The 22911-nt window shown below is 39.1% G+C and overlaps 1 protein-coding gene across 3 annotated transcripts in view; it reads left to right on the top strand.

Moving 5' to 3' along the window:
- KCTD1 (potassium channel tetramerization domain containing 1) overlaps nucleotides 1-18826 on the top strand; it is a 276101-nt gene extending 257275 nt beyond the window's left edge. For all 3 annotated transcript variants that reach the window (XM_069099837.1, XM_069099836.1, XM_069099835.1), the window contains exons 4-5: nucleotides 10660-10965; nucleotides 17908-18826. In XM_069099837.1, coding sequence (XP_068955938.1) covers nucleotides 10660-10965; nucleotides 17908-18066 — 465 coding nt within the window. In that variant the 3' untranslated portion in view covers nucleotides 18067-18826. The remainder of the gene's footprint in view (nucleotides 1-10659; nucleotides 10966-17907) is intronic.
- The last annotated feature ends 4085 nt before the right edge of the window (nucleotides 18827-22911 follow it).

Below are 22911 nucleotides of genomic sequence, written 5' to 3'. Positions count from 1 at the left end.
TAGGTACCCCTATTATCCCCATTTTGACAACTGAGGACACTGAGGCTCATGTAAAGTGTCTTGCCCAGGATAACTCAATGAATAAGTGTCCAAACTAGGATCTTTCTTCCTGCCTCCAAGTCCGTCACCAACCCTAAATGCACCACCTCCCAACAATACATTTATAGCACTTCAGTACTGATGAGAAAATCTCTGAGCGCCTTGAAGGCAGGCCCTGCTTCGTTTTTCAATTTTATATCCCCAGAGTGGAGCCCAGCATTTTGCACATACTATGTGTGAGCTTAATAAATGTTGATTGAATTAAATCAAATCATTAAGTTTGGGGATGACTAAGTTGGAGTCATCAGTCCTGTGACTTGGACAACTGAATTAGAATTCAGAAATACTCCCACAAGCTGTCAAAAATGAAGCCAAGCTACGTTAAATATAGACCACCACATTTAGGACAGGAAAAGAAAGCACATTAGAACCTCAAAATATTTTCTATTTTGCATATCCAGTATGAGGCAGGCCAGACACAGACCACATCTCAGCAGGTTCAGTTACTGAAATACCAAAGGATCTTATCCCAAGCTACTTCCCGGTAAGTCAGTCCTTCAGCATGAGCAAAGCTGGGGCAAGGCCCCAGTTAATCAATTGTCAAACATATTAATCCTCTACTATATAGTAGCCACTGGGCTAGCCCCTGGGGACACAGATACAGCAGTGAGACAGTTCTTACTCTCCTGGGGGCAGGAAACAAAATGTTCACAGATCAGTCAATACAAAATGCATAAAAAATCAGTGCAAGGTGATTTCTGCAGCTGGGAGAATCAGGAAAGGTCTCTTGAAGGATGTGTTGGGCTGAGTCTTGCAGGAATAGGGGACCACTGGTACAAAAAGCACCAAAGTGGACCCTGGGAACAACAGATAGGGCAGAAAAATGTGTGAGGAGGAGGAATATGCAATCAGTCTGAAAAGAGAGGCTGGACCCACGTTCTGAATCTTTGAACATCAGAGAGAAGAGTTTTCATTTTATCCTAGAGGCAAACCCCCAAAGCCTCGAGAGGAAAGTAGGATGGTCAGACATGAGCTTTAGCTCTGTCAATCTGCCAATCTATAGCTTAGAGATGAGAAAGACCAACTAGAAGGCAATTGCAATAGTCCAGGTGACAAATAATAAGGGCCCAAACTAGCTGTAATGTGAGTGGAGAGAAGGGGACAGATGCAAGAGTACTGAGGAGGTAAAGTCAGCAAGATTTGGGAATTGTGTGTATGGGGTAGCAGCAGGGTGAGTGAGAGTCAAGAACTGAGAATTATTCCTATGATTCCAATTATTCCTAATGATCTTGAGTGGCTAGAAAACTGGTGATGCTTGCTATTTTTTTAAAAAAAAGGAAGTTTGAAGGAGTTTGGGGACTTAGGAAGGGAAAATAATGAATTCTGTTTTGGACATGTTGGGTTTGAGATGCCTGTGGAACATCCAAACAAGGGATATGTTTGCAGACAGTTAAAGATGAGGAACCAAAGCCCAGGAGAGAAGAAGGGAGGGATTTGAGAGTCATCTTCATAGAGATGAGCTGAGGACAAAATCAAGAAAGAATTACAGAGAATGAAAGCAGGAGGGCCCCATACAGAGACCTGGAATACATTTCTCCATATAGAGAGGGATGGGAATGATGATCCTGCAAAGGAGACTTGGGAGAATCTATCAGGCAGATAGGATGAGACCCACAAGAGGAGAAGAGAATATAGAACAGGAAAGCTTAATCAGAAAGCTACAGAAGGATTAAAAAAAAAAGATGACTACAGTGAAAAGACCATTGGATTTAACAATACATAAATCATTGATGACCCTGGGAAAAGCAGTTTGAGTTCAGTGGTGGAAGAGGAAGTCAGATTTCAAAGGAAAGAGAAATGGGTGAAAGGTGAAAAAATGTAGGCAACGAGTATAGAGTTTTTTCTAGGTGTTTGTGAAAAGGGGCAGGGGTGTGTAGTGATAGCTCGAGACATTTTTTTTTTTTTTAAGATTGGAGAAATCTGGGTATGTTTGTAGGCATTCCTGAAAAAGGCAGTGGATATGGAGAGATCGAAAATTAAGGAGAGGAATGATGGTCAAAAGAGCAAGATTCCGGAAGGCAGAGGCAGAGATGGGCTCAAAGGCACAGGTAGAGGCATTGGTGTTGGTTAGAAGGGCTCTCTCACCCCCTGATACTGGAGAAAAGGAGGAAAGAATGGAGGATGACTAGATAAATGTAACTTTTTTATATTATTATTTAGAACTCTGTAAACTTAAGAGGGATATGGAAAACTTAGGACCTAGTAGCACATACGATGATTTCAGGTTATGAAACAGGATCTACAAAGACATTATAAATAAATAGCAATTATATACCATGAACCAAAGGTTGAAAGGTACCTTTAGCTCTGTGAAGTTATTTAGTGGAAGATGGTGGCTGTCTCTTTCTCATTTTCACAAAAACTGAATAAGAAGAAGTGAATTTAAGTTGCAAAGGAGAATTTAGATTAGATACTGTCTATGGGGAACTTTTTAATAGTAGTTAAGCCCTGGAATGAAATTCCTGAGGAATCAGATGGCCTCATCCGGATATAAATGATCCCTCTAGATCATTTTTCGCCAAATCTTTGTACAGAACAAACTTTTAGAATTGGCTTAGAATTTATCTATAGTCTATGGTTTTGTTTTTTTTAAAGCAACATAAAACCTAATCCTTGCAGTAATTTTCTTGTCACCAATGTATTCATAGCATTAAATTACAGTACAATGCATCTTCTGGCTGCCGGGCAGTACAGTGGGATAGAGTGCTGCACTTAAGAGTCTGGAAGACCTGCATTCAAATCCTGCCTCACATACTTACTAGCTGGGTGACCCTGAACAAGTCACTTAAACTCTCAGCCTCAGTTTCCTCAGCTGTCAAATGGGAATAATAGCAGCACTTGCCTCACAGAGTCAAATGATATCACTTATATAAAATGCCATGCAAATCTCAAAATGCCATATAAATGCCAGTGATGATGATGTTGAATATTTCTAGAAGGATGATTTGAGGATGAGAGAGATTCTGGGTCACTAAACAGGAGTTGCTGAGAACGGAACAGTAATATTCCCTGGACACTCAAGATAGTTTTGAGTCTAAAAAACTGCCAATCCTCTTTTTGTCCTTCCCTAAACATTCTAAGAAGTACTTTCTTTCTCGTTGTCACTCAACCTCCTGACACCGACAAAGGAAGGGATTAAATTGTGCTGGGGAGTGGCAAAAAGGGAGGGTTTTTTTTTTATTACCTACTTTTATTTCCTTATATTTAATACTATGATAATTTAGTAAGTGTATTCAATCTCTAAAGTACAATGCCTGTCAAGTCTGTAAATTGTCTATTGTCCCTTAATATTTTGTTTCTATAAAAGCTATACCTGGGCCAGATTCCTAATTAGCAACCCGAATAACTTTATCTTTAAAGAGGCCATTTAAGCAACCACCATTTGTTCCCCTTTTCAACCATGAATTGTCTTTGGAAATTTTGGAAATGTCTTTGGCAATTCATTCCTAAACTTTTCTGCATAGATATCCTGAATGTGAATAAATTTCACACTTTTTCCTCTTTTTCCTTAGCATTTTCTACTTAACTCTTTTATTCATTTCTCTAAGGTTTTGGTCTTTTTTAGTACTTGAGTTTTGTTTTGTTTTACCTTTATGAATCCTACTTAAACTCTTTTAGAACCAAGAACCTCATTTTGGAAAATAATGCTCTAGGCCAGGAGTTCTTAACCTAGGGTCCATGAGCTTTTTTTTTTCTTTTTGGGGGGCAATTGGGGTTAAGTAAGTTGCCCAAGGTCACACGGCTAGTTTTGTGTGTGTGTATGTGTGTGTGTGTGTGTGTGTGTGTGTGTGTGTGTTAGTTAAGTGTCTGAGACCAGATCCAAACTCAGGTCCTCCTGACTCCAGAGCCAGCGTTCCACTCACTGCGCCACCTAGCCGCCCCCAGCTTTTTTTTTTTTTAAACATTTGACAACTGTATTTCAATATAGTTAGTTTCTTTTGCAATCAATTAATTTTTTATGCATTTATACACAATTATCCTAAGAAAATGTCCATAGGATTTATCATACTGTTGAAAGGATACATGATTGAAAAAAAGAATAAGAATTCCTGCTTTAGAATTAATATATTCTCAGGTTCACATATTAAAATATCCAGGTGTTGGTGTGGGTAGGTGCCCAGTGAATAGAGCCCTGGAGTCAGGAGGACATGAGTTCAAATCCGGCCTCAGACACTTGACATACTTACTAGCCATGTGACTTTGGGCAAGTCACTTAACCCCAATTGCTCTCCAAAAAGCAAAAAAAGTTTTAAAAATATCCCGGTATGACATGAACCTGAGACTCAGTGATTACATGTAAGTTCAGTATAATATCAAAGCCTTTAACTGGACAAAGGGACAAGAGATTACAGTCAAATCAACAACCATTTGTTAAGCAGATAATATATTCCAATATAAATTCTGGAAAAAATAAATTCTAAAATAAAAATAAATTCTGTGCTAAGTGCTAGGACTACAAATACAAGCAGAAAGACAATCCAAGCCTTCAAAGATTCTATATTCTTCTAGTGAAGATAATGCATAAAAGGAAGCTGAAAGGGGGAGATGGAAAAAGGAGGGCAGGGAGTGGAGGTGGGGGCAAGGAGGCTCTCTGGAGGGGAACCTGAAGAAGAATAAAGATATGGCTGGGCTGGGCATTTCCCTTAAAATGGAGGTTCTGCACTTTATACAATAGCAATGAGATTGTAAAGACAAACCACTTTGAAAGACTTTAGAACCCCAGTCAACACAAGCATCAACCACGGTTCCAGAAGATTCCTGATGAAACAAGCTAGCCACGTCCAGATAGAGGGGGACAGAGAAGGCACACTGAGGCTTTTTTCCTTTGGACATGTTCAATGTGGGAATTGGTTTTGCTTGACTACACATATTTGTAATGGGTTTTGTTTTTCTTGCTTCCTCTATATCGGGGAAGAGGAGGGAAAGAATTGAAAGCTGAAATTAAAATAAAATTGCATTTTAAAATGTTAATGGAGTTTCTGGAAATTGGAACCACCCAATTAATAGAAGGGACCATGGGGACAGAGTGCACTTCAGAGTGTGAGAAGTTCAGGGTAGAGCAGTAAACTTTTAGGGTGAAGATGATAGAGGAGCCTCTGATTAGCCACCAAAAAAAATTATTGGAAATCTCCTCCTGCCAAGTTAGGCTTTCTAGTAAACTGTTCGCTTAACCTCATAGACAATCTCACTCCTCAGAAGTGAAAAAAACAAGAAGGGCAACTGCTAAGCTGGACTTAATTTTAATCGGAAAGGAGAAAGAACTGGTCAGTGACATGATAGGAACCAGAGCCTTGGGAAGAAGCGGCTGTGCCCTCTTAAAGTCCACACTCACACATGTGCCCAAAGTTCTGTGGAAGCATATCTCCAAAAGTCCAAAGGAACAATACGCATGATCTCATGACCAAAAAATATGACTCAGGAAAGGAAAGCTCTAAAAATGAAATTCTAATAATATAATCACAGATGATCCTCAGGAGAAAGAAGTAGGCCAGCCATCTAAAGAAACCAATGTGGCTATGCAGGGAAAATCTCTAATAGACTCTAATTTGGAGAGATGGCATGGCTCCTGACACCCAAGGATGACCACGAAAGAGGAGCCTAACTCTAATAATGGGAGGAGCAAGGCTAACCTAGAGAGAAAGTGGAGGCTTCCTAAGGATCACAGTCACAAAATAGGGGGTTTATTTTTACACCCTAACAAACTAAATAAACTAGAAAGAGAGAGAGGCCCATTGCTTCAGGATGCTAAGATAATGTCAACAAATGAAAAGGGGGAAAGAATGCGATTATTCAAGTCCTGTTTTGATCTACCTTCACATATCTATCTTCCTTTTTTTTTTGAGAGAGAAGGCAATTGAGGTTAAGTGACTTTCCCAAGGTCACCAAGCTAGCAAGTGTGTCAAGTGTCTGAGGCCAGATTTGAATTCAGGTCCTCCTGACTCCAGGGCCCGTGCTCTAAGGAACTGAGGCACATAAGGGTTGAATGACTTGTACAGGGCTGCACAGATCGTACATGTCTGAGGCTGGATTTGAACTCGGATCTTTATAAATACAGGCCCAATGCTTTACACACTGCACCGCCTAATTGCCTTGAGGGAAATAGATTTGATGTATATCTGAATTCTACCAAGATATTCTACAGAAATTCCCATTTTGTTTGTTCACACGATAGAGAAATATGGGCAGTATGGTAATGCAGATGTATTCGCAGCTGACTGAACAACTGCATCCGTAGAAGGTTGGTAGTAGATCGATGTTGCCCTGGAGGAAGGTCTAGTGACATGTCAAAGGGCCGTTTAATCGGTCCTCTTCAACACTCTTCTCAATGGCTTGGATGGAGAGGGCATCATCTCATCAGATTTACAGATGACACAAAGCTGAGACGGATAGCTAAGACATCAGGTGACAGGCTTGAAATATCGGGGGTGAAACTAACTAAAATAAGATGAATGTAATGTCTTGCACTTGAGTCTGAACAACTAACTCCACAACTACAAAATGGGAGCGACCTGGCTCGACATCAATGTGGAAAAGACTCAAGGGCATACATTGCCGACAATTTCAGTGTGAGTCACCAGTGAGTGTGATGTGGCTGCCAAAAAAGCTAATACAATCTTAGGTTCACTTAATAAAAGTATGATGTCAAGATCAAGGGAGATAATGCTTTCATCCTACTCTGCACTGATCAGACTTTTCTGTGCCTCACTGGAGCACTGCATTCACTTCTCAGTAGTGACATACTTTAAGAGGGACACGGCAAACTAGAGTCTATCCTGAAGGAGAGTGCCGAGTCACTGTTTAGCCTTGGGAGGAGAAGACACAGACAACAGAGCCATCTTCAGATATTTTAAGGGTCATCATATGGTTAAAAGATTGGCTTTGTTTTGTGTAGCTATGGAAGGCATCTGAACCTCCCACACCATTTGGGGCAACAGATAGAATGCCAGAACTGGAGTCAGGAGGACCTGAATTCACATCCAGCCCTAGACACTTAGTGTCTGGGCAGGTCACTTAACCCTGTTTTCCTCAGTTTCCTCAAGTATAAAATGAGCTGGATAAGGAAATGGCAAACCACTCCAGTATCTCTGCCAAGAAAACCCCAAATAGGGTCACAAAGAGTCAGACACAACTAATAGACTAAACAAGATTAGAGTTGCAGAAGGCAGAAGTAGGACCAGTGGATGAAAATTAAAAGGAAGCAGACTGGACTAAAAGGAAGAGTAATTTTTATCCGATACGTCTGTCTAAAAATGAAATGATCTTCCTTTTGCCCCGCCTCTAAATTCTCCTAGCATTTTGCATCTTTATGAATTTATCATATTTCATTTTGTTTCCTAGCTATAGATGTATGTGTATAGTACATGCATGGAGGGGTAGCAGTGGTGTATATACACACATATGGGTATATCTGTGTATATGTATGTGTATCTCTGTATATGCATATATGTGTGTGTATTAGATATTCCATTAGTTGGAAAGCAGAAATCATGTTTTATTTGTCTTTGTAGCTATTCAGCACAGTATATTAATACATATACTTCACACATTCTGTGTGTGTGTGTGTGTACTTTAAGTACATTATGCCATACGTTATTAAATGTTTGTTGAATTTAATTCAAAAGTAAGAAGTTTGCCATCACTAAACATGCTCAAGTCGAGGCCGATTGAACACCTCCTGGCGATGTTAGAGATGGGACTGAATGGCCTTGCAGGCTTCTTTCCTTCCCTAAGATTCTACGTTTTAGAAAAACATGCACTTTTCAGAGGGCTGGCATCAGAGCCTGCCAGGCCATGCCATGAAGCAGAAAAAATGAGCATATGTGTGTATCTTCACTTTGTTATGGCTTTCCATTGTTAAATCCTTTTGATACCTGCAGGCTTTTCCAATAAGGGAGAAGTTTATCGAGGTCAACACTTAACAGTTGTCCTAAGAGAGGGGATTGCCAATGAAGGGGGGAGGCCCAGGCTCCAGGAAGTTCATAAAGATGCACGTGGAGACATGACTGACGCCCTCCTCTTAGGGCTGAGTTGGAATCCTACATGTTACCCGACCCTAGCTTGGCTCAGAATGCCGCCTCCACTGCTGCCCCCAATGTCAGTTTTCAAGTACCATAAACCCAGGCAGTTAGCCCTTCTAGGCCACTGTTCTGTTCACATCTGGGTGCTGTCTTCTTAGAAAATGCCTTCCTTTTTTTTTTTTTTGGCTTTTTGGAAGGGGGAAGGCAGGGCAATTGGGCTTGACTTGCCCAAGGTCACACAACTAGCACATATTAAGTGTCTGAGGCCAGATTTGAACTCAGGTCCTCCTCATTCTAGGGTCAGTGCTTTGTTCACTGTACCACCTAGCCACCCCCCAAAAATGTCTTCTTGATAGCTTTTGTTTAGTATCACTTCTAGTTCCCAACAGAGAAGTTCTAGTGAAGCAAAACCAGCACACGCTTTGGCCACATCCATTAACACATGCCTTATGGACCATAAGCCTCCAGCAGGGAAGTGAGGTCATTTCATTGATCAGAGTTCCAATGGCTTTCAATGTTCCTTTTACATTTTTGTGTTCCTTGGCTGTTTTGATCTGTATAAGTTCATACAAATCTTATGAATGGCAAGTAAGCCCAAGAGCATGGGAGGGGCAGCACTTCCAATTATCTGATTTGTAAGTGAAACCTTCCCTATGTGATGTCACTCCCATTAGAAGTGAGCTCCTGGGGAATGGGAACCATCATATTTTCTGAGCTGTATCCCCAGCATTCAGCATCGTGACTTGAGCAGAATAAGCCCTTAATAAATGCTTATGCATTCATTCATTCAGTTCTAAACACTTCATTTTCATCATTTCTTAGGGGCAATATTCCATTGCATTCATATGCCACAGTTTGTTCATCAATTGTTCAAATAATAGGCACCCATTTTACTTCCATGGTTTTGCTAGCACAGAAAATGCTGCTATAAATAATTTTGTGGGTGCTGTATTTCAAGAGGAACATTGACAAACTGAATTGGTTCAGAAATAAGGCAACCAGACTGGTGAAGGGTCTGCAAGCCATATCATTTGGGGAAGGGATATAGGAATTAAAGGTATTTAGCTGGGAAATGATCGGGCAAGAGAAGAAATAAAAGTTACTGCTACCATTCGTGGCTGTTTTGAGGCTGACACTTTCCCTCACCTTTTGCTTGGTAAAAGGTTCTAATTTCATGCAACTCTTATTTTATGACTTATAATCATGTAAAATCGTGTGAGTAAAATGCTGGAAAAGAGCTCATTGGTGCTTTCCTGGAACCACTTTACCTTTAAAGCCCTGGGGTAAATTATGCTTCTGGTCCACTCAAAAGCGAAAGGGCAAATTGAAAATAAAATAAAAACAGTTCACTCATCTCCGTTCTCTCCTCCATATACTCCAGCATTGGCCATGCCAAATAACAAAGGCCTTTTTGATGATCGGCACTTGGGCCAAAAAAGATTTCAATCGTCCTCGCCCGGCAGCCCCAGCCCATTGCAGGGACTGTGCCAGGAGGTGGAAGCTTTCGCCATGAACGTGCCCAGGCAGGTTGTCCCTCATCTCCCACCCCATGATGGTTGTGGCTATAGCTACCACCAAACACAATGTTGACCTTGTTTCTGCTTCCCCTCCTCATTCCTCATTTGTCTCTATGAGCCCTCTCTCCTGGGGAGTTTATTTTTAATTAATACCTGTTTGCTAAAAGAACTTTAAAAATCAACATCAACCTTTATTTTTTCAGGAGACAGAATTATGCACAAAATCTAAATGGCTTCCTTTTCACAAACATTTAAGAATCCCTTCCCCTTCTCCCCCCACCCCACCCCTGACATGTTTGCCTGCCTTGTGCCCAGATGGGAGAAGAGACCTGATGTTGTTCTGACCTGTCAGCTCAGTGATCTCATTATTTTTGCCACACCACCACTGAGTTGGCAGGAGGCACAGGCTTTCTGTGGAGCTCATTAAGAATGGCAAAGGAGATCTCTTCCTACAGGTGTACCTCACTTTACACAATAGGTTTTTCTCCAAACTTTGAACATAAATCAGATTCCTGTCAATCTAATGAAATTTAAAATGCACTAGAGGGCTTATTACTTAATTTGAAAAATCTCCCCAATTATATCAGTTTTGTACATTCTAACTTGGGGCAGGCACATTGAGTTTTCTTAGAGCAGAACACACATCTATATCTGTAAAATCTCTCTTTTCTAAATTCTTTACATGCTAAAACAGGTTTTCCTACCTTGTGTTTGTCATTATGCAGACTATGAACTATCCCAAAGGCGTTGACCCTTTCATTATGCGGCACAGACTTTGTGCAGGCCAACTCTGGATTGCATGACATTATTTTAGTCTTTACAAACTTGAAATAAGAGAAAAAGATAGAGATGATTTCATTAAACGATCTGGTCAACAAAATACATAACATCAAAGGTCAAAAATGATTTTTTTTTTACACAGAGCAGGTGTTTGTTTGTTTTTTTAAATGCTCTAGTTTGCCGCACTGTTTATTATAGTTTAGCACAATGAAATATCTTTCCCAAACCCTTCTCTTCTTTCCCAGGACTACACTTTGTTATATGAAGAGGCAAAGTACTTTCAGCTTCAGCCCATGTTAATGGAGATGGAAAGATGGAAACAGGATCGGGAAAATGGTCGCTTTTCTAGACCCTGTGAGTGCTTAGTGGTACGTGTTGCCCCAGACCTCGGAGAGAGGATTACACTCAGTGGTGATAAATCTTTGATAGAAGAGGTGTTTCCAGAAATTGGAGACGTGATGTGTAATTCGGTCAACGCAGGTTGGAATCACGACTCAACGCATGTCATCAGATTTCCACTGAATGGATACTGTCACCTCAACTCAGTTCAGGTACGCAGTGCATCAGATACTGACTTAAGAAAGCTACACTATTAGACCATGGGTTCATATAAAGTTGTCAGATGATGAGATCCTTAGGACAGGGGCTGATGTTGGTTTCTTTGTTTCCAATTTGTATCTCCAGTGCCTGCTATTGTTCTTTTTGTACATAGCTCAATAAATGCTTTCTGAAATTGGATATAATGTTACTCCTACAAAGATCTGAAAAGTTTATACATGCCTTTATCTCTATAAGGTAAGTATCTCTGTTATCTTAAAGAAAGAAACTAGTTCACAAAAAAAAGAGGTTAAATGATATATCCAAGCTTACATAATCAGAGATAAAGGCAGAACTCAAAACTCATGTATTCTTAGTTGGAGGCCAATACTGTATCAGCTCAGCTATGCTAACATGCTTTAATTCGTAGACAAAATCACTTGTAAAACTTGTATGGTTTCACCTCTTGTTCAGGATTAACTCTGCAAAATACCAATCATGATAGCTTCCCTCAAAGTCTCTTAACCCCCTAAACATCTGACACCTGGCTCTGCCCGTTGCAAAGAGGCCCATTTATGTGGCAGAATCTGGAAAATCTGAAGCAGATCCTTCCCAGGGGAGAAAATGGCCCTTTAGAAATCATCCTGTGGATGTCTTTGCCCTGGGCGGGCACCACCAGAGATTAGATACCTGCCTCCTCCCTGAACCTCTGAAGCTTTTCGGCCTCCCCTCCCTGCTCCACTCCTTCCCCCAAGGGAGAAGCAGAGCCATCCCTGTGTGCCCAGGACCCTGCAGGTCCATTATGCCCTCCTGAACCTTTGGCCCCTCTCCCAGCCCCATGAGTCAGTGCCTTAAATCCAGTTGCATGGCAGGTTTACCAGATCATTCCAGTTAGATCAGGAAAATGGAGATTTCCTCCTGGGTCTACACTGTAGGGCACAGCTGTGAGCCACAAGCCCTGCCTGCTTTACCTCCCAAAAAGTGACAATGGGAAAAGGGGACAATCCTAACAAGCTAAAGTTTGTGTAGTATTAGATGTGAAATGTAAGTCAAACAAACATTGTTCATTGGCAGCAAGAATTAGAGGACACTGTTAGAAATAGTTTTTAAGCAGTCGAGTTTGGGGAGCACAAATTTTGGACTTAATTTGGAGGCAGACTAATCTTGTAACATCCTAATTCATGACAATATGGTTGTTAGGCTCCTCAGGATTGGGAATCATTTGTTGGCGTGATCCTGCAGAAGATACAGAGGCATCAGGCTGAAGGGCTTTCCTCAAAACCTTTCTGGGCCTTTTTAGCTGTTTTTCAAATAATGCCAAAGAAATTCTTTTGACAGAAGCCCCTTAGCCCCAAGTCTCATATAGAGATTACATTCCTGTCTGCACTAGGTACTTTTCCTTAAAGTGAGCTTCTCTTTGACTACATGAAACACCAAACATCTGAACAGGTTATATTTCTCCTCAAATATAGTGGAAAAACCACTGGTCTTGTAGTGAGCAGACTGCTGATTGAGCCCTGGCTCCACAGCCTCTGTGTCCTCATCTGTAAAATGGGGATAATAACACTTATAGTCTGACTAATTGGGAGAAAAGGGTTTTACAAACCTTAAGCCACCATATAAATTTCAAGATTTACCATATGGATTATAAAGACTTTAGAGCTCAAAATGTGAATTTTTTATCTAATGATAATAAGACAAAAACTTGGAAGTTTATTTCTTCAGTCCAATTACTAAGTAAATTAGTACATGCCTAAATTTTGAATTTACTAATAGAATCAAAGCACTGAAGGGGTAACTTGACAAAAAATGTCCTTTTAGCAGCTTATTTCTATGCTCATTTGCCAGCTTTGCAGTTATAATTTTTTATATACATACTCACTCTCTGGTCTTACCAAATAAACTGTTTCTCAGGTTGGTGGGTGAGCATGGGAAATGAAGGATTTCCTGAGGATGATAAATGAAGAAATGAAGTTAAAAGCACACTTTTCATCGAATCGCCACTTTTTAAATGTCATAAAAGCCCTTACAGTGATTCAGAAGTAATTTAATTGCACTCAGAAATCCTTTTAAGTGCTATGTATGTTGAATCTCTAAATGAGAAATGGAAGTCCCTTCCTAGCTCAGCTTTCTAATTCATTGTGGATCTAGAATTTCAGGAGAACCAACATTTTCCTATGTTTAAAAATAGCAAATGTGCACTGGCTAAGCCAAAGTTTTTTTAAAATGCCTGATATTTGATTTTGGCAACTGGAGATCTTTATTTGTTTTCATCTTAAATAATATAGAGTAGTAACATTTATTTATATATATTTTATATACACATGTGTGTATATGTATGTATATACATAAATTTTATTATATACATATGAAAAAAGAGTCAATAGAGGCAAAGAAAGACATTAATGGATGCATGATCTGCCAGTACAGATTACAGCCTCTTCATGGCTTCTCCAGCCTGTGTGATTCCCATTCATATCTCTCCATTAAATCACCTTGAAAAAGGGGGGGAGCAGGCACTGGAGTCAGGAGGACCTGAGTTCAAATGTGGCCTCAGACACCTGACACTTACTAGCCATGTGACCTTGGGCAAGTCAACCCCAATTGTCCTGCCTTCCCCCTCCAAAAAAAAATAATAAAACCACCATAGAAGATCTACTCGATATACTGAATGTCCTTTTCTGATTTTTTTTTTCTAACTTGTGGGTACCAGTGTAGTTCTCAGGCTATCCTGGTGATATCTCCCACTCATGATTGATCCACTGCCAGGTCCAGTCACACCTATATTTGCTGATATCTTTTATGTCATGTCCTGTATACAAGTCGCTGTTGATAACATACTGCAACCTTTGCTATCTCTACTCTTCAAGGTTCCCAATTTTGAGACAACCCATGCAATTTTGAAATTACATAAATCATACAAATTCAGATATGAAATATTGTCTCACGATTAGTAACTTTGAACAACAGTAAGAAAAGATAAAGCATGCGAAGGGGGATAAGCTGAGAAATTTGACAAACTATATTGTCATTACCTGGATCATTGCTGCCTTATCCCATTTCCATGGACATAAATACAGTTTGTGTTTGGAAGTCTTTGCTGCTTTCAAGCCAATTTACTATACAGAGTGCTCTAGTTTTAGGGGCTAATTTAAATTATTAGTCTGTTACTCTTCTTCCCATGACTTCCTAAAAGGAATCACCTGTTCAGAAGATTTCATTTCGATTCCTTTAGCTCATCACAGAAAATCATCTTCTCTGGGGTAGATTAGCCAAACATAAAGGTCAATATTGACATTCAGATCAACAAGTATTTAGTTTACTGGATGAAGTAAGTAAAGGTTATACAGAAGTAAATACTTCAGTTTATGTATATGAGAATTGAATCACTTTAAAAAGATAAAATATTAAGCTAATTTTTACCAGTATGAAAAATGAAAAGGGAGGGGGGCAGCTAGGTGGCACAGTGAATAGAGGACTGGCCCTGGAGTCAGGAGGACCTGAGTTCAAATCCAGCCTCAGACACTTAACACAAAAACTAGCCATGTGACCTTGGGCAAGTCACTTAACCCCAATTGCCCTCCAAAAAAAAAGGCAAAAAAAATGAAAAAGGAGAATTCACAAGTGAAGAATAAAGGATATTAGAAACTATTTTGCCCTAGTATATACCAATAAAACTGACAACTTAAGTGAAAGGGTATTTACAAAAATATGATACTCAAAATAACAGAACAAGAACTGAAGAATTTAATCAAATTTCATAGGAAGAATTTAAACAATGAACCTGAAAGGGAAAAAAAACAACACCCCAGGGCCTGATAGACTCACAAGTGAATTATATCAAACATTAAAAAAATGTAATTCCAAAATTATATAAACTGTTTGGAAAAAAATAGTAAAAGAAGAGATCCTACCAAATTCTTTCTGTGGCACAAATATGATCTTGATACATAAATCAGGGAGAGTCAAAACTGAAAAAGAAAACTGCAGACCAATATCCCTAATGAACATTGATACTAAAAGTTTAAATAAAATATTAGCAAAGAGGCTAAAACAACATATAACTATGTTGGACTTATACTAGGAATGCAAGATTCATTTAATATTAGGAAATCTGTAAGCTTAATTAACCATGCTAATAACAAAATCAACAAAAATTATGATTACATTAATAGAGGTAGAAAAAGCTTTTGACAAAGTACCTATTTCTATTTTTAAAATACACTAAAAAACATGGGAATAAATGGACCTTTTCTTTAAAAGGTAATTACTATATATCTAAAACCAAGAGTTACCATTTTATATAATGGAGATAAACTAGAATGCTTTCCAAAAACTTAGAGGTGAAACAAAGATATCCATTGTCACCACTTATGTTTGACATAGTACTACTATTAATACTGGCTATAGCAATAAGGCAAGAAAAAAGAAATTGAGGGAATAAGCATAGGAAAGACCCTGATCGGGCAAGTCAACCCTCAGTTTCCTCATCTGTAAAATGAGGTGGGTAAGGAAATAGCAAAGTACTCCAATATCTCTGTTAAGAAAACCCCATATGGAGTCACAAAGAGTCAGACATGGCTGAAACAACTGAATGACAAAAAAATTGACAAAAATCACTGGAAAAAATGGGCAACAGTATGAAAGGAATTAGATTTAGACCAATACCTCATGCCTTATACCAAGACAAGCTCCAAATAGATACATGACCTAGATATAAAAAGTCAGTCATAAGCAAAGTAGATAAATGTGGAAAAAAAAGTATGTACCAGATCTATAGATAGAAGAAAAGTTTATGACAAGGAATAATAGAGAGGATCACAGAAGATAAAATGTATAGTTTTGATCATATAAAATTTAAAAGTTTTTGCAGAAACAAATCTAATGAAACTAAGGTTAAAAGAGAAACAATTAACTGAGGGAAAAAAATCTTTGCAACCTCACAGAGGTTTAATTTCTAAGATTAGAAAAAAACATTCAGATTTACAATAGAAAGCACCATTGCCCAACTGATGAATGGTCTAAAGATGTGAACAGGCAGTTGTGGAAAAAATACTCCAAATCTTTACTAATTAGAGACATGCAAATTAAAGCAATTCTGAGATTCTACTTCACAGATTGACAAGCCAAAAAAGGAAATTGATAAATGTTAGAAGGGCTGTGGGAAACCAGGCACACTGATACATTGTTGGTAGACCTGTGAATAGGTACAAACATTCTAAGAAAGAAATTTGCAATTACATACACAAAGTTATTCAACAGTGTATGCATATTGACAGAGCTATACCAGTGCTAGGTCTCTGATTAAAAGAAAAAGGAAGAACTCTCACAGTTACAAAAATAATTATAAAGGCTTTCTTGGTGGCAAAAAAAAAAAAGAACTAAACGCATGTTCACCATCTGATACATGGCTGAATAAATTATGGCATATCGAATGTTATGGAATACCGTTGTGTTATAAGAAAGGAGGAATTAGATCATTTCAAAGAGACCTGAGAAGACTTTTATAGACTGTTGCACAATGAAATAAGCAGAATCAGAAGAACAATTTGTACCGTAATATCAATATTATGAAAATGGATAGTTTTTTAATACTTTTATAAACTGATAAGGAATGAAATGAACAGAACAAGGAGAATAATTAATACAACAATAACATTACACAGAGGAACAACTTTGAAAACTGTAAGAAATATAATGAATACAGTGACCATCCATGATCCAGAGAAAGATGACGAAACATACCTCCTGGTACAGCAGTACTAGATTTAGGGTACAGAATAAAACTATATCTCTTTTTTTATCCAGCTAGTGAAGGAGTTTCATTGTTGCTGTTGTTTGCTTACCTGCATATTTGTTAGAAGGAATTTATTTTTAATTTTTCTTTTTTCAATGAGGTGTGTAGGTGATAGAGAAAATAGATTTGTGTTGATTTTAGGGGAGAGACTACAGATGTGGAATGTTACATGTACTTTCAGAGAAGGTCATTGTCTTGTTAATTTGTTTAATTGTTTTACTTTGCCATAAGCGATCTCTCATGAAGTAGGGATAATCTGGGAGTGTTTGTCACATAAAACAAAGCATATCAGTAAAACGTTTTCTAAAGAGAGGGTGAGGCTTAAAATGAATGTATGAAGAAGAATCATATGCCAGGCACAGTTAAAAGCAAGGAGATATAGATGCAAAAGCTGAGATAATTCTCAAGCTCAAGAAGCTTATATTCTTTTTTTTTTCTTTGCTTTTTTGGAGGGGGGAAGGCAGGGCAATTGGGTTAATTGACTTGCCCAAGGTCAAACAGCTAGTAAATGTTAATTGTCTGATGTCACATTTGAGCTCAGGTCCTCTTGACTCCAGGGCCAATGCTCTATTCATTGGGCCACCTAGCTGCCCCAAGAAGCTTATATTCTAATGGGGAAAATGTCTTGTAGAGTCACAAGCATCATGAGCAGAGCACCAGAGCAGTCCTCATTATCACACACTGACCAGTAGCAATGTTAGTATTGATCTGATTACTGTCCCCAGAGCAAGAGGGGACATGGTAGATGACAAGATGCCAGGGCGGCCCTGGTGGAGCATGGGTCTGGGGCCAGCTAGATGTAGAACATTATTAAGTGTGAAGTAAACTTCATTTGAGTGCTTTTGTCTCTCCTGAAAAACTGGAATTAGTTGACATCAGCACATAAGCTATTTAAGGGCACTGTGTTTCTGCCTTTCTTCTTTACATGTCCAGCACTTAGCATACTTGCCTGGCAAGTAGTAAGCATTTAATAAATGCTTCTGGTCTGGAAAAGACTGCCTGGGACTTTTATGAGTACTATTAGACCTGAAGATGAACAAAACAGGCATCAGTGTAGCGCTGTTCTATAGAGACAAGACCGCCTGGGTGTGCCTCTCATTCTTGGTGGCCAATGGTTCATTTCCCTCCCCACCTGAACATGTACCTTTGTCTTTTCCAGGTACTTGAGAGGTTGCAGCAAAGAGGCTTTGAAATTGTGGGCTCCTGTGGAGGAGGGGTAGACTCTTCCCAATTCAGTGAATACGTACTGAGGCGAGAACTCAGACGGACATCTCGTGCACCCTCCGTCATTCGAATAAAGCAGGAGCCTCTGGACTGAATGGACATGTTTCTTATGCAAAAAAAAAAAAGAAAAGAAGAGAAAAAAGGGACATTCATGTGCAGTTGGGACATCAAACCAAGTCCTGGAATGAAAATCGAATAAAGACACATTTATATCAAATAGAGACCATACCTGTATTCATATGGGAACAATTGGAATAGTAATAATAACCTCAAGGTGTAAAAAATATATAAATATATATATATGTCAAAAGGTAGGAAATGCAAAAAATAATAATAATGATGATAATGTGGTAGCTGAAGTTGGCGCTGTGATGGCCATTAAGTGTCCTAGGCCTTGCTGAGGCCCGCTTATCAATAAACAAGCCATGACCGGAGAGGACACAATCTCCTTACGTTTTCCATTGCCAAACAGCCATCCATTTTCTCTCTTTCTCTTTCTCTCTTTCTCCCTCACTTTTTCTTTTATTTTTTTACACCTTGAATTGAGTTCCTTTGCAGATGGAGACTTGGAGTCCTCTCTTGAGGAGGGGACAGTTCAGGACTTCAGAACCCCATTCACAAGCACATTGCATCTGAAAGTTGTTAGACTGAAAGTTTAAAACATAGCTTGTACAAAGTCTCACCTTTTTCGTCTGCCTCGCCAATGTGAACATCACGTTGTTTTTAAACTGACAGTTTTGCAAAGGGGCCAGAATTATTACTTGTTAGAGTTTGCTCTGGTTTGAATCTGCGGCTTTCCTACAATTTTTCAAATTTTATAATGTATTAAATACAATAAACGCTGTTTAAAATAATCAGGGTCTCCATTGAACCCACAAGAGTGGATGAGAGGCTGGATTCAAATGATGCATTTCTTTTTAACTGACTGTATTGTGTATCCAAAGGTGGCCTGAGAAACGGTGGCCATTTTGCAAACTTAAGTCCCTGTTCCCACTGGTGGAAATGATAAGACATGGACAGATCCTTTGGAACAGGGTAAAAAATGCCACATTATCGGTAAGCACAGAAACACTTCCTACTTCCTTTTCACCCCTGACCAGACCACTCAATGAGTAAAGCAGACCAGTCTACATTTCAGAGGGAAACTCTCATTGTCAATAAAGTCATTTTATGGCCATGGTGTGGCGGTGAAGGGGCTGAGAAAGCACAGCTCATAGGGACCTCAGAAGCCATATAGTCTAACCCCCTTATTTTGCAGATGAGGAAACTGAGGCCCAGGCCACAAAAGCTATATACAATGAGGGGTGAAATTTGATCCTAGGTCTTGTGTCTCCAGGATTAATATCCTTTCCACAGTATCATGCTGACAGGCTTGTTTTCGTTGTTTTTAGTCATTTGGGAGTCAAGCCCTCCTTTTCCTTTCCTCTACCTTATCCACACACCTTAAATGTTGGTAAGATTGGCAGGTAACCTATAAAGTCTTTCTACTTCAGAGAAGTGCCCATGGGAATAGGAATTAGAATTTTTAAAGTTTCTAAGTTGACCCCTGGGAACACCAGTGAGGAAAACATTTCTGATATCAGAAACCAAAAGTGGCACTTAGTAGTTCTTGTCACCCTCTCTAATGCATAGAGGCGACCTGACTACATTAGTTTGCTTTGATCGGGATAAATCAGGCTTCCACATTGTTGCTAATTCTCTTTTCTCTGATGTTAATATAAAAACATAAGTCCATGCCCTTTAGAATTTACTGGCAGTCACTTGCCTTTCATCAAGACAGTAAAATTTCTGGAAGCTTTGTCCATCTTCCATATGCAAGTACTCATGAAACCAGTCGAACAATGGCTAGGCTGAGAAGGATTTGAACGACCATCCTCAGTTTACATTTATTAAGTACCTACTGTGTGCCAACAGTACTCTCAACACTGAAGGCAGAATACTCTTGTTATCTAAGAATGAATCCACCTTCTTCCCACCTAAACAAGTCTAGTCCAGCTACAATGAGCTATCATGTATTGTAATATCAATGGGCAGACAAACCATTTGTTGGGATTCTTTTTTAAGTGCCAGGAACCTTCAGGTTGTTCATATACTGAAACATACTGAAGCTGGCAATTCCAAAAATGTCATTGAGCTACAACTGTTTTAACTGAAAACCACTGCAATTAAGACCAATGGGACTTCAAATGATGATAGTCCTTTCAAAAACAATGAAAAAGACTTCATTCAACGCCACCTGGTTCTCTGCCCATTTTCCTTATTACTAAATTTCTTTATAAGTTGTCTATATTTGCTGCTACCACAATCTCACCACCCACTTTGTCTTCATCCCCTTATAGTCTGGTTTTGCCAAACAAAATCTGCTAAAATGGTTCTGTCAGAAGTCACCATTGGCCTCCTAACCACCAGATATAATGGCCATTTCTGATCCCTTCTTGTCATCTACAATTCTTAACACTCAGCTACGCCACCCTTAAGAATATATGCTTTTCCTTCTCAGACTTCTTTCTCTGATCTTCTTTGCTGGCAGCCTCTTATTCCTCTTCCTGATCATGTAGAGTACTTCCCCCCCTCCCCCCAATTTTGTCCTTGTCTCTCTTTCCTTTCCACTCTCCCTTGTCAATCTCATTCACTCCCAAGACTTCAACCATCAGCTCTCTGCAGAAAAATTCCTACCTATGTATCTCACCTCTCTTCTGGGCTCCTGACCTGCACCTTTCTAATTGCTTACAGGTTATTTCCAACCAGATCTCTCACAAGAATCTCAAATTCATCATATCCCAAACCAAGCTTGTTATTTTTCTTCCTAAACTATCTCCTTCACTGTTTGCAATAATGTTAGTCACAAAGCAGGGTAAATAAAGGTACAAGTAATGTTCAAAATATAAAGTCCAATTTGACTGGAGCCCATTGTGCATGGAGATAAATGATATGACTTTGCTCCATCTCCCATGTTCAAAACTTTGTGTGACCTTTGACCCTTTCCTCTTTCTTACCTCTTACATCCAGACCGGTTACTTACCAAGTCCTGTCAATTCCACCTGAGCAGCACCTCTCCGATCTGGCCCTCCTCTCTGTTCCTTGTGGCTATCTCTTGGGGTATAGGTTGTCCTTATTACCACTTAACACGAGCCTCCCTATAGGTCTTTGAATCTCTGATTTCTCCCCTGCCCAGCTGAACTTCCATACTACTGACAGACTAATCATCTTTTTTCACATATTTATTAGGTCATGTCATCCCCTACTCAAAAAATCTTTAGTGGCTCCCCACGCCCAACTGAAGTTCAGACTCTCACCTGCCATTGAAGGACCTACATTGGTGCCAAGCTCACCAGTCTTAACTCATACCATTTGCCTGCATTCTCTACAAACTTCAGCCAAATCAGACTTCCTTCTCTTTATCTTTTGAATGCTACTTGTACCTTCATTCACTCTGCTTCTCTGCCTAAAGAAGAGTCCCTTACCTACTTTGCTTATTACATGTTTTGCCATCCTTTACATACCAATTGAATTGCCACCTTGAAGCCTTTGCTTATCCCATCTTTGTCCCCTTCCCTCGGATGTCACATAACTTTATTTTTTAGCTTTCAAATATTTAACATGCAAGTATGCCTTAGTTAATCTGTGTTGGTGTCTTATCTGCCTCCTAGACTGAAAGCTCCATAGGGGCAGGAACTGTATCCCATCTAAACTTTGTATCTTCCCCCTCCCACTCCTACTGCTCTGCACACAACAGGTACATAATAAATATTGATTGGCTGGTTGAATGAATGATTGATAGGAAAACTGAAAATTGTGCATGAAGTGCAGGTCAACTCAGGTCAGAAGATGTTGGAATTGTTCCTCCCTAGGAATGTTCTTAGAAAAAATAGATTAAAGGGGCAGCTAGGTGTCGCAGTGAATAGAGCACCGGCCCTGGAGTCAGGAGGACCTGAGTTCAAATGTGGCCTCAGATACTTAACACAAAAACTAGCTGTGTGACCTTGGGCAAGTCACTTAATTCCAATTGCCCTCCAAAAAAAAAAGAAAGAAAAGAAAAAATAGATTAAAAAGTCAACTAGTTTTAAATCATCTTCCTATGATAAATAACTAGTTTATTTACTGAACCTGACTTTACAAAGACTAAAAAATAGCTAGCTCTCTGAAATGAGTTTCAATATAATGCTTCTTCAGCAAAGGCATATGTATATATATATATATATATTATGTGTATATATGTACACAAATATACATATATTTGTATATGTCTTATATATATGCACAAACACATCCATGATACATAAAATATAGTGAAAGACAAATTTTAATACTAAGTTGTTGTAAGTAGAAATTAGATGAGTAACAATTGTAATTTATATTTGTAACCAGCACTCATTTGTTCCACCACCAAATATTTATGAGGCATTTATGTGCAAGGCACAGTATGAGTTAACATGGAGCAAAAGATGTATGCTGTATACAAGAAGACAAATCCCTACCTCCAGAATCTTGTGGTCTTCTTAAGCAAGAGAAAATGTGTGCACAAATAATTGAAGTTCAATGTATGATGACTAACACAAGTGGCCCAAACTAAGTGCTGTAATGGTGTAACACAAGAAGCAGTTGCTTCCAGATGACATAATTAGGCATCATAGAGGATGCATCATTGGGGCTGAGTCTCAAAGCCCAGTTCAAGGATTTCCATTGGCCAAGGTGGGGATTGATGTGATTCTAGGCAGAGGAAATTATATAAGTGAAGACATGAAAGTAGGAAGGCGCAGTGTGTGTCCAAAGAAGGTGAAGTCCAAATTATTCAAGTTTTAGTCCTATTATTGACTAGTTATTGCTTGTATTTCTAACTAACAATTAGAAATGGATGCCTGTATCATTCCAAAGACCTCAGATGTACTAAACCCCAGCTAAAATTCTGTACTGCCTTGGGAGGAGGGGTTAAATATTC

The sequence above is a fragment of the Petaurus breviceps genome, unplaced genomic scaffold, assembly GCF_028583685.1.
Source record: "Petaurus breviceps papuanus isolate PSGF00001 unplaced genomic scaffold, PetGlider_PUasm1.0 38, whole genome shotgun sequence".
NCBI classification, from domain to species: Eukaryota; Metazoa; Chordata; class Mammalia; order Diprotodontia; family Petauridae; genus Petaurus; species Petaurus breviceps.
Note: the sequence above shows the minus strand (reverse complement) of the source record. Positions and strands in the feature narration are given on the sequence as shown.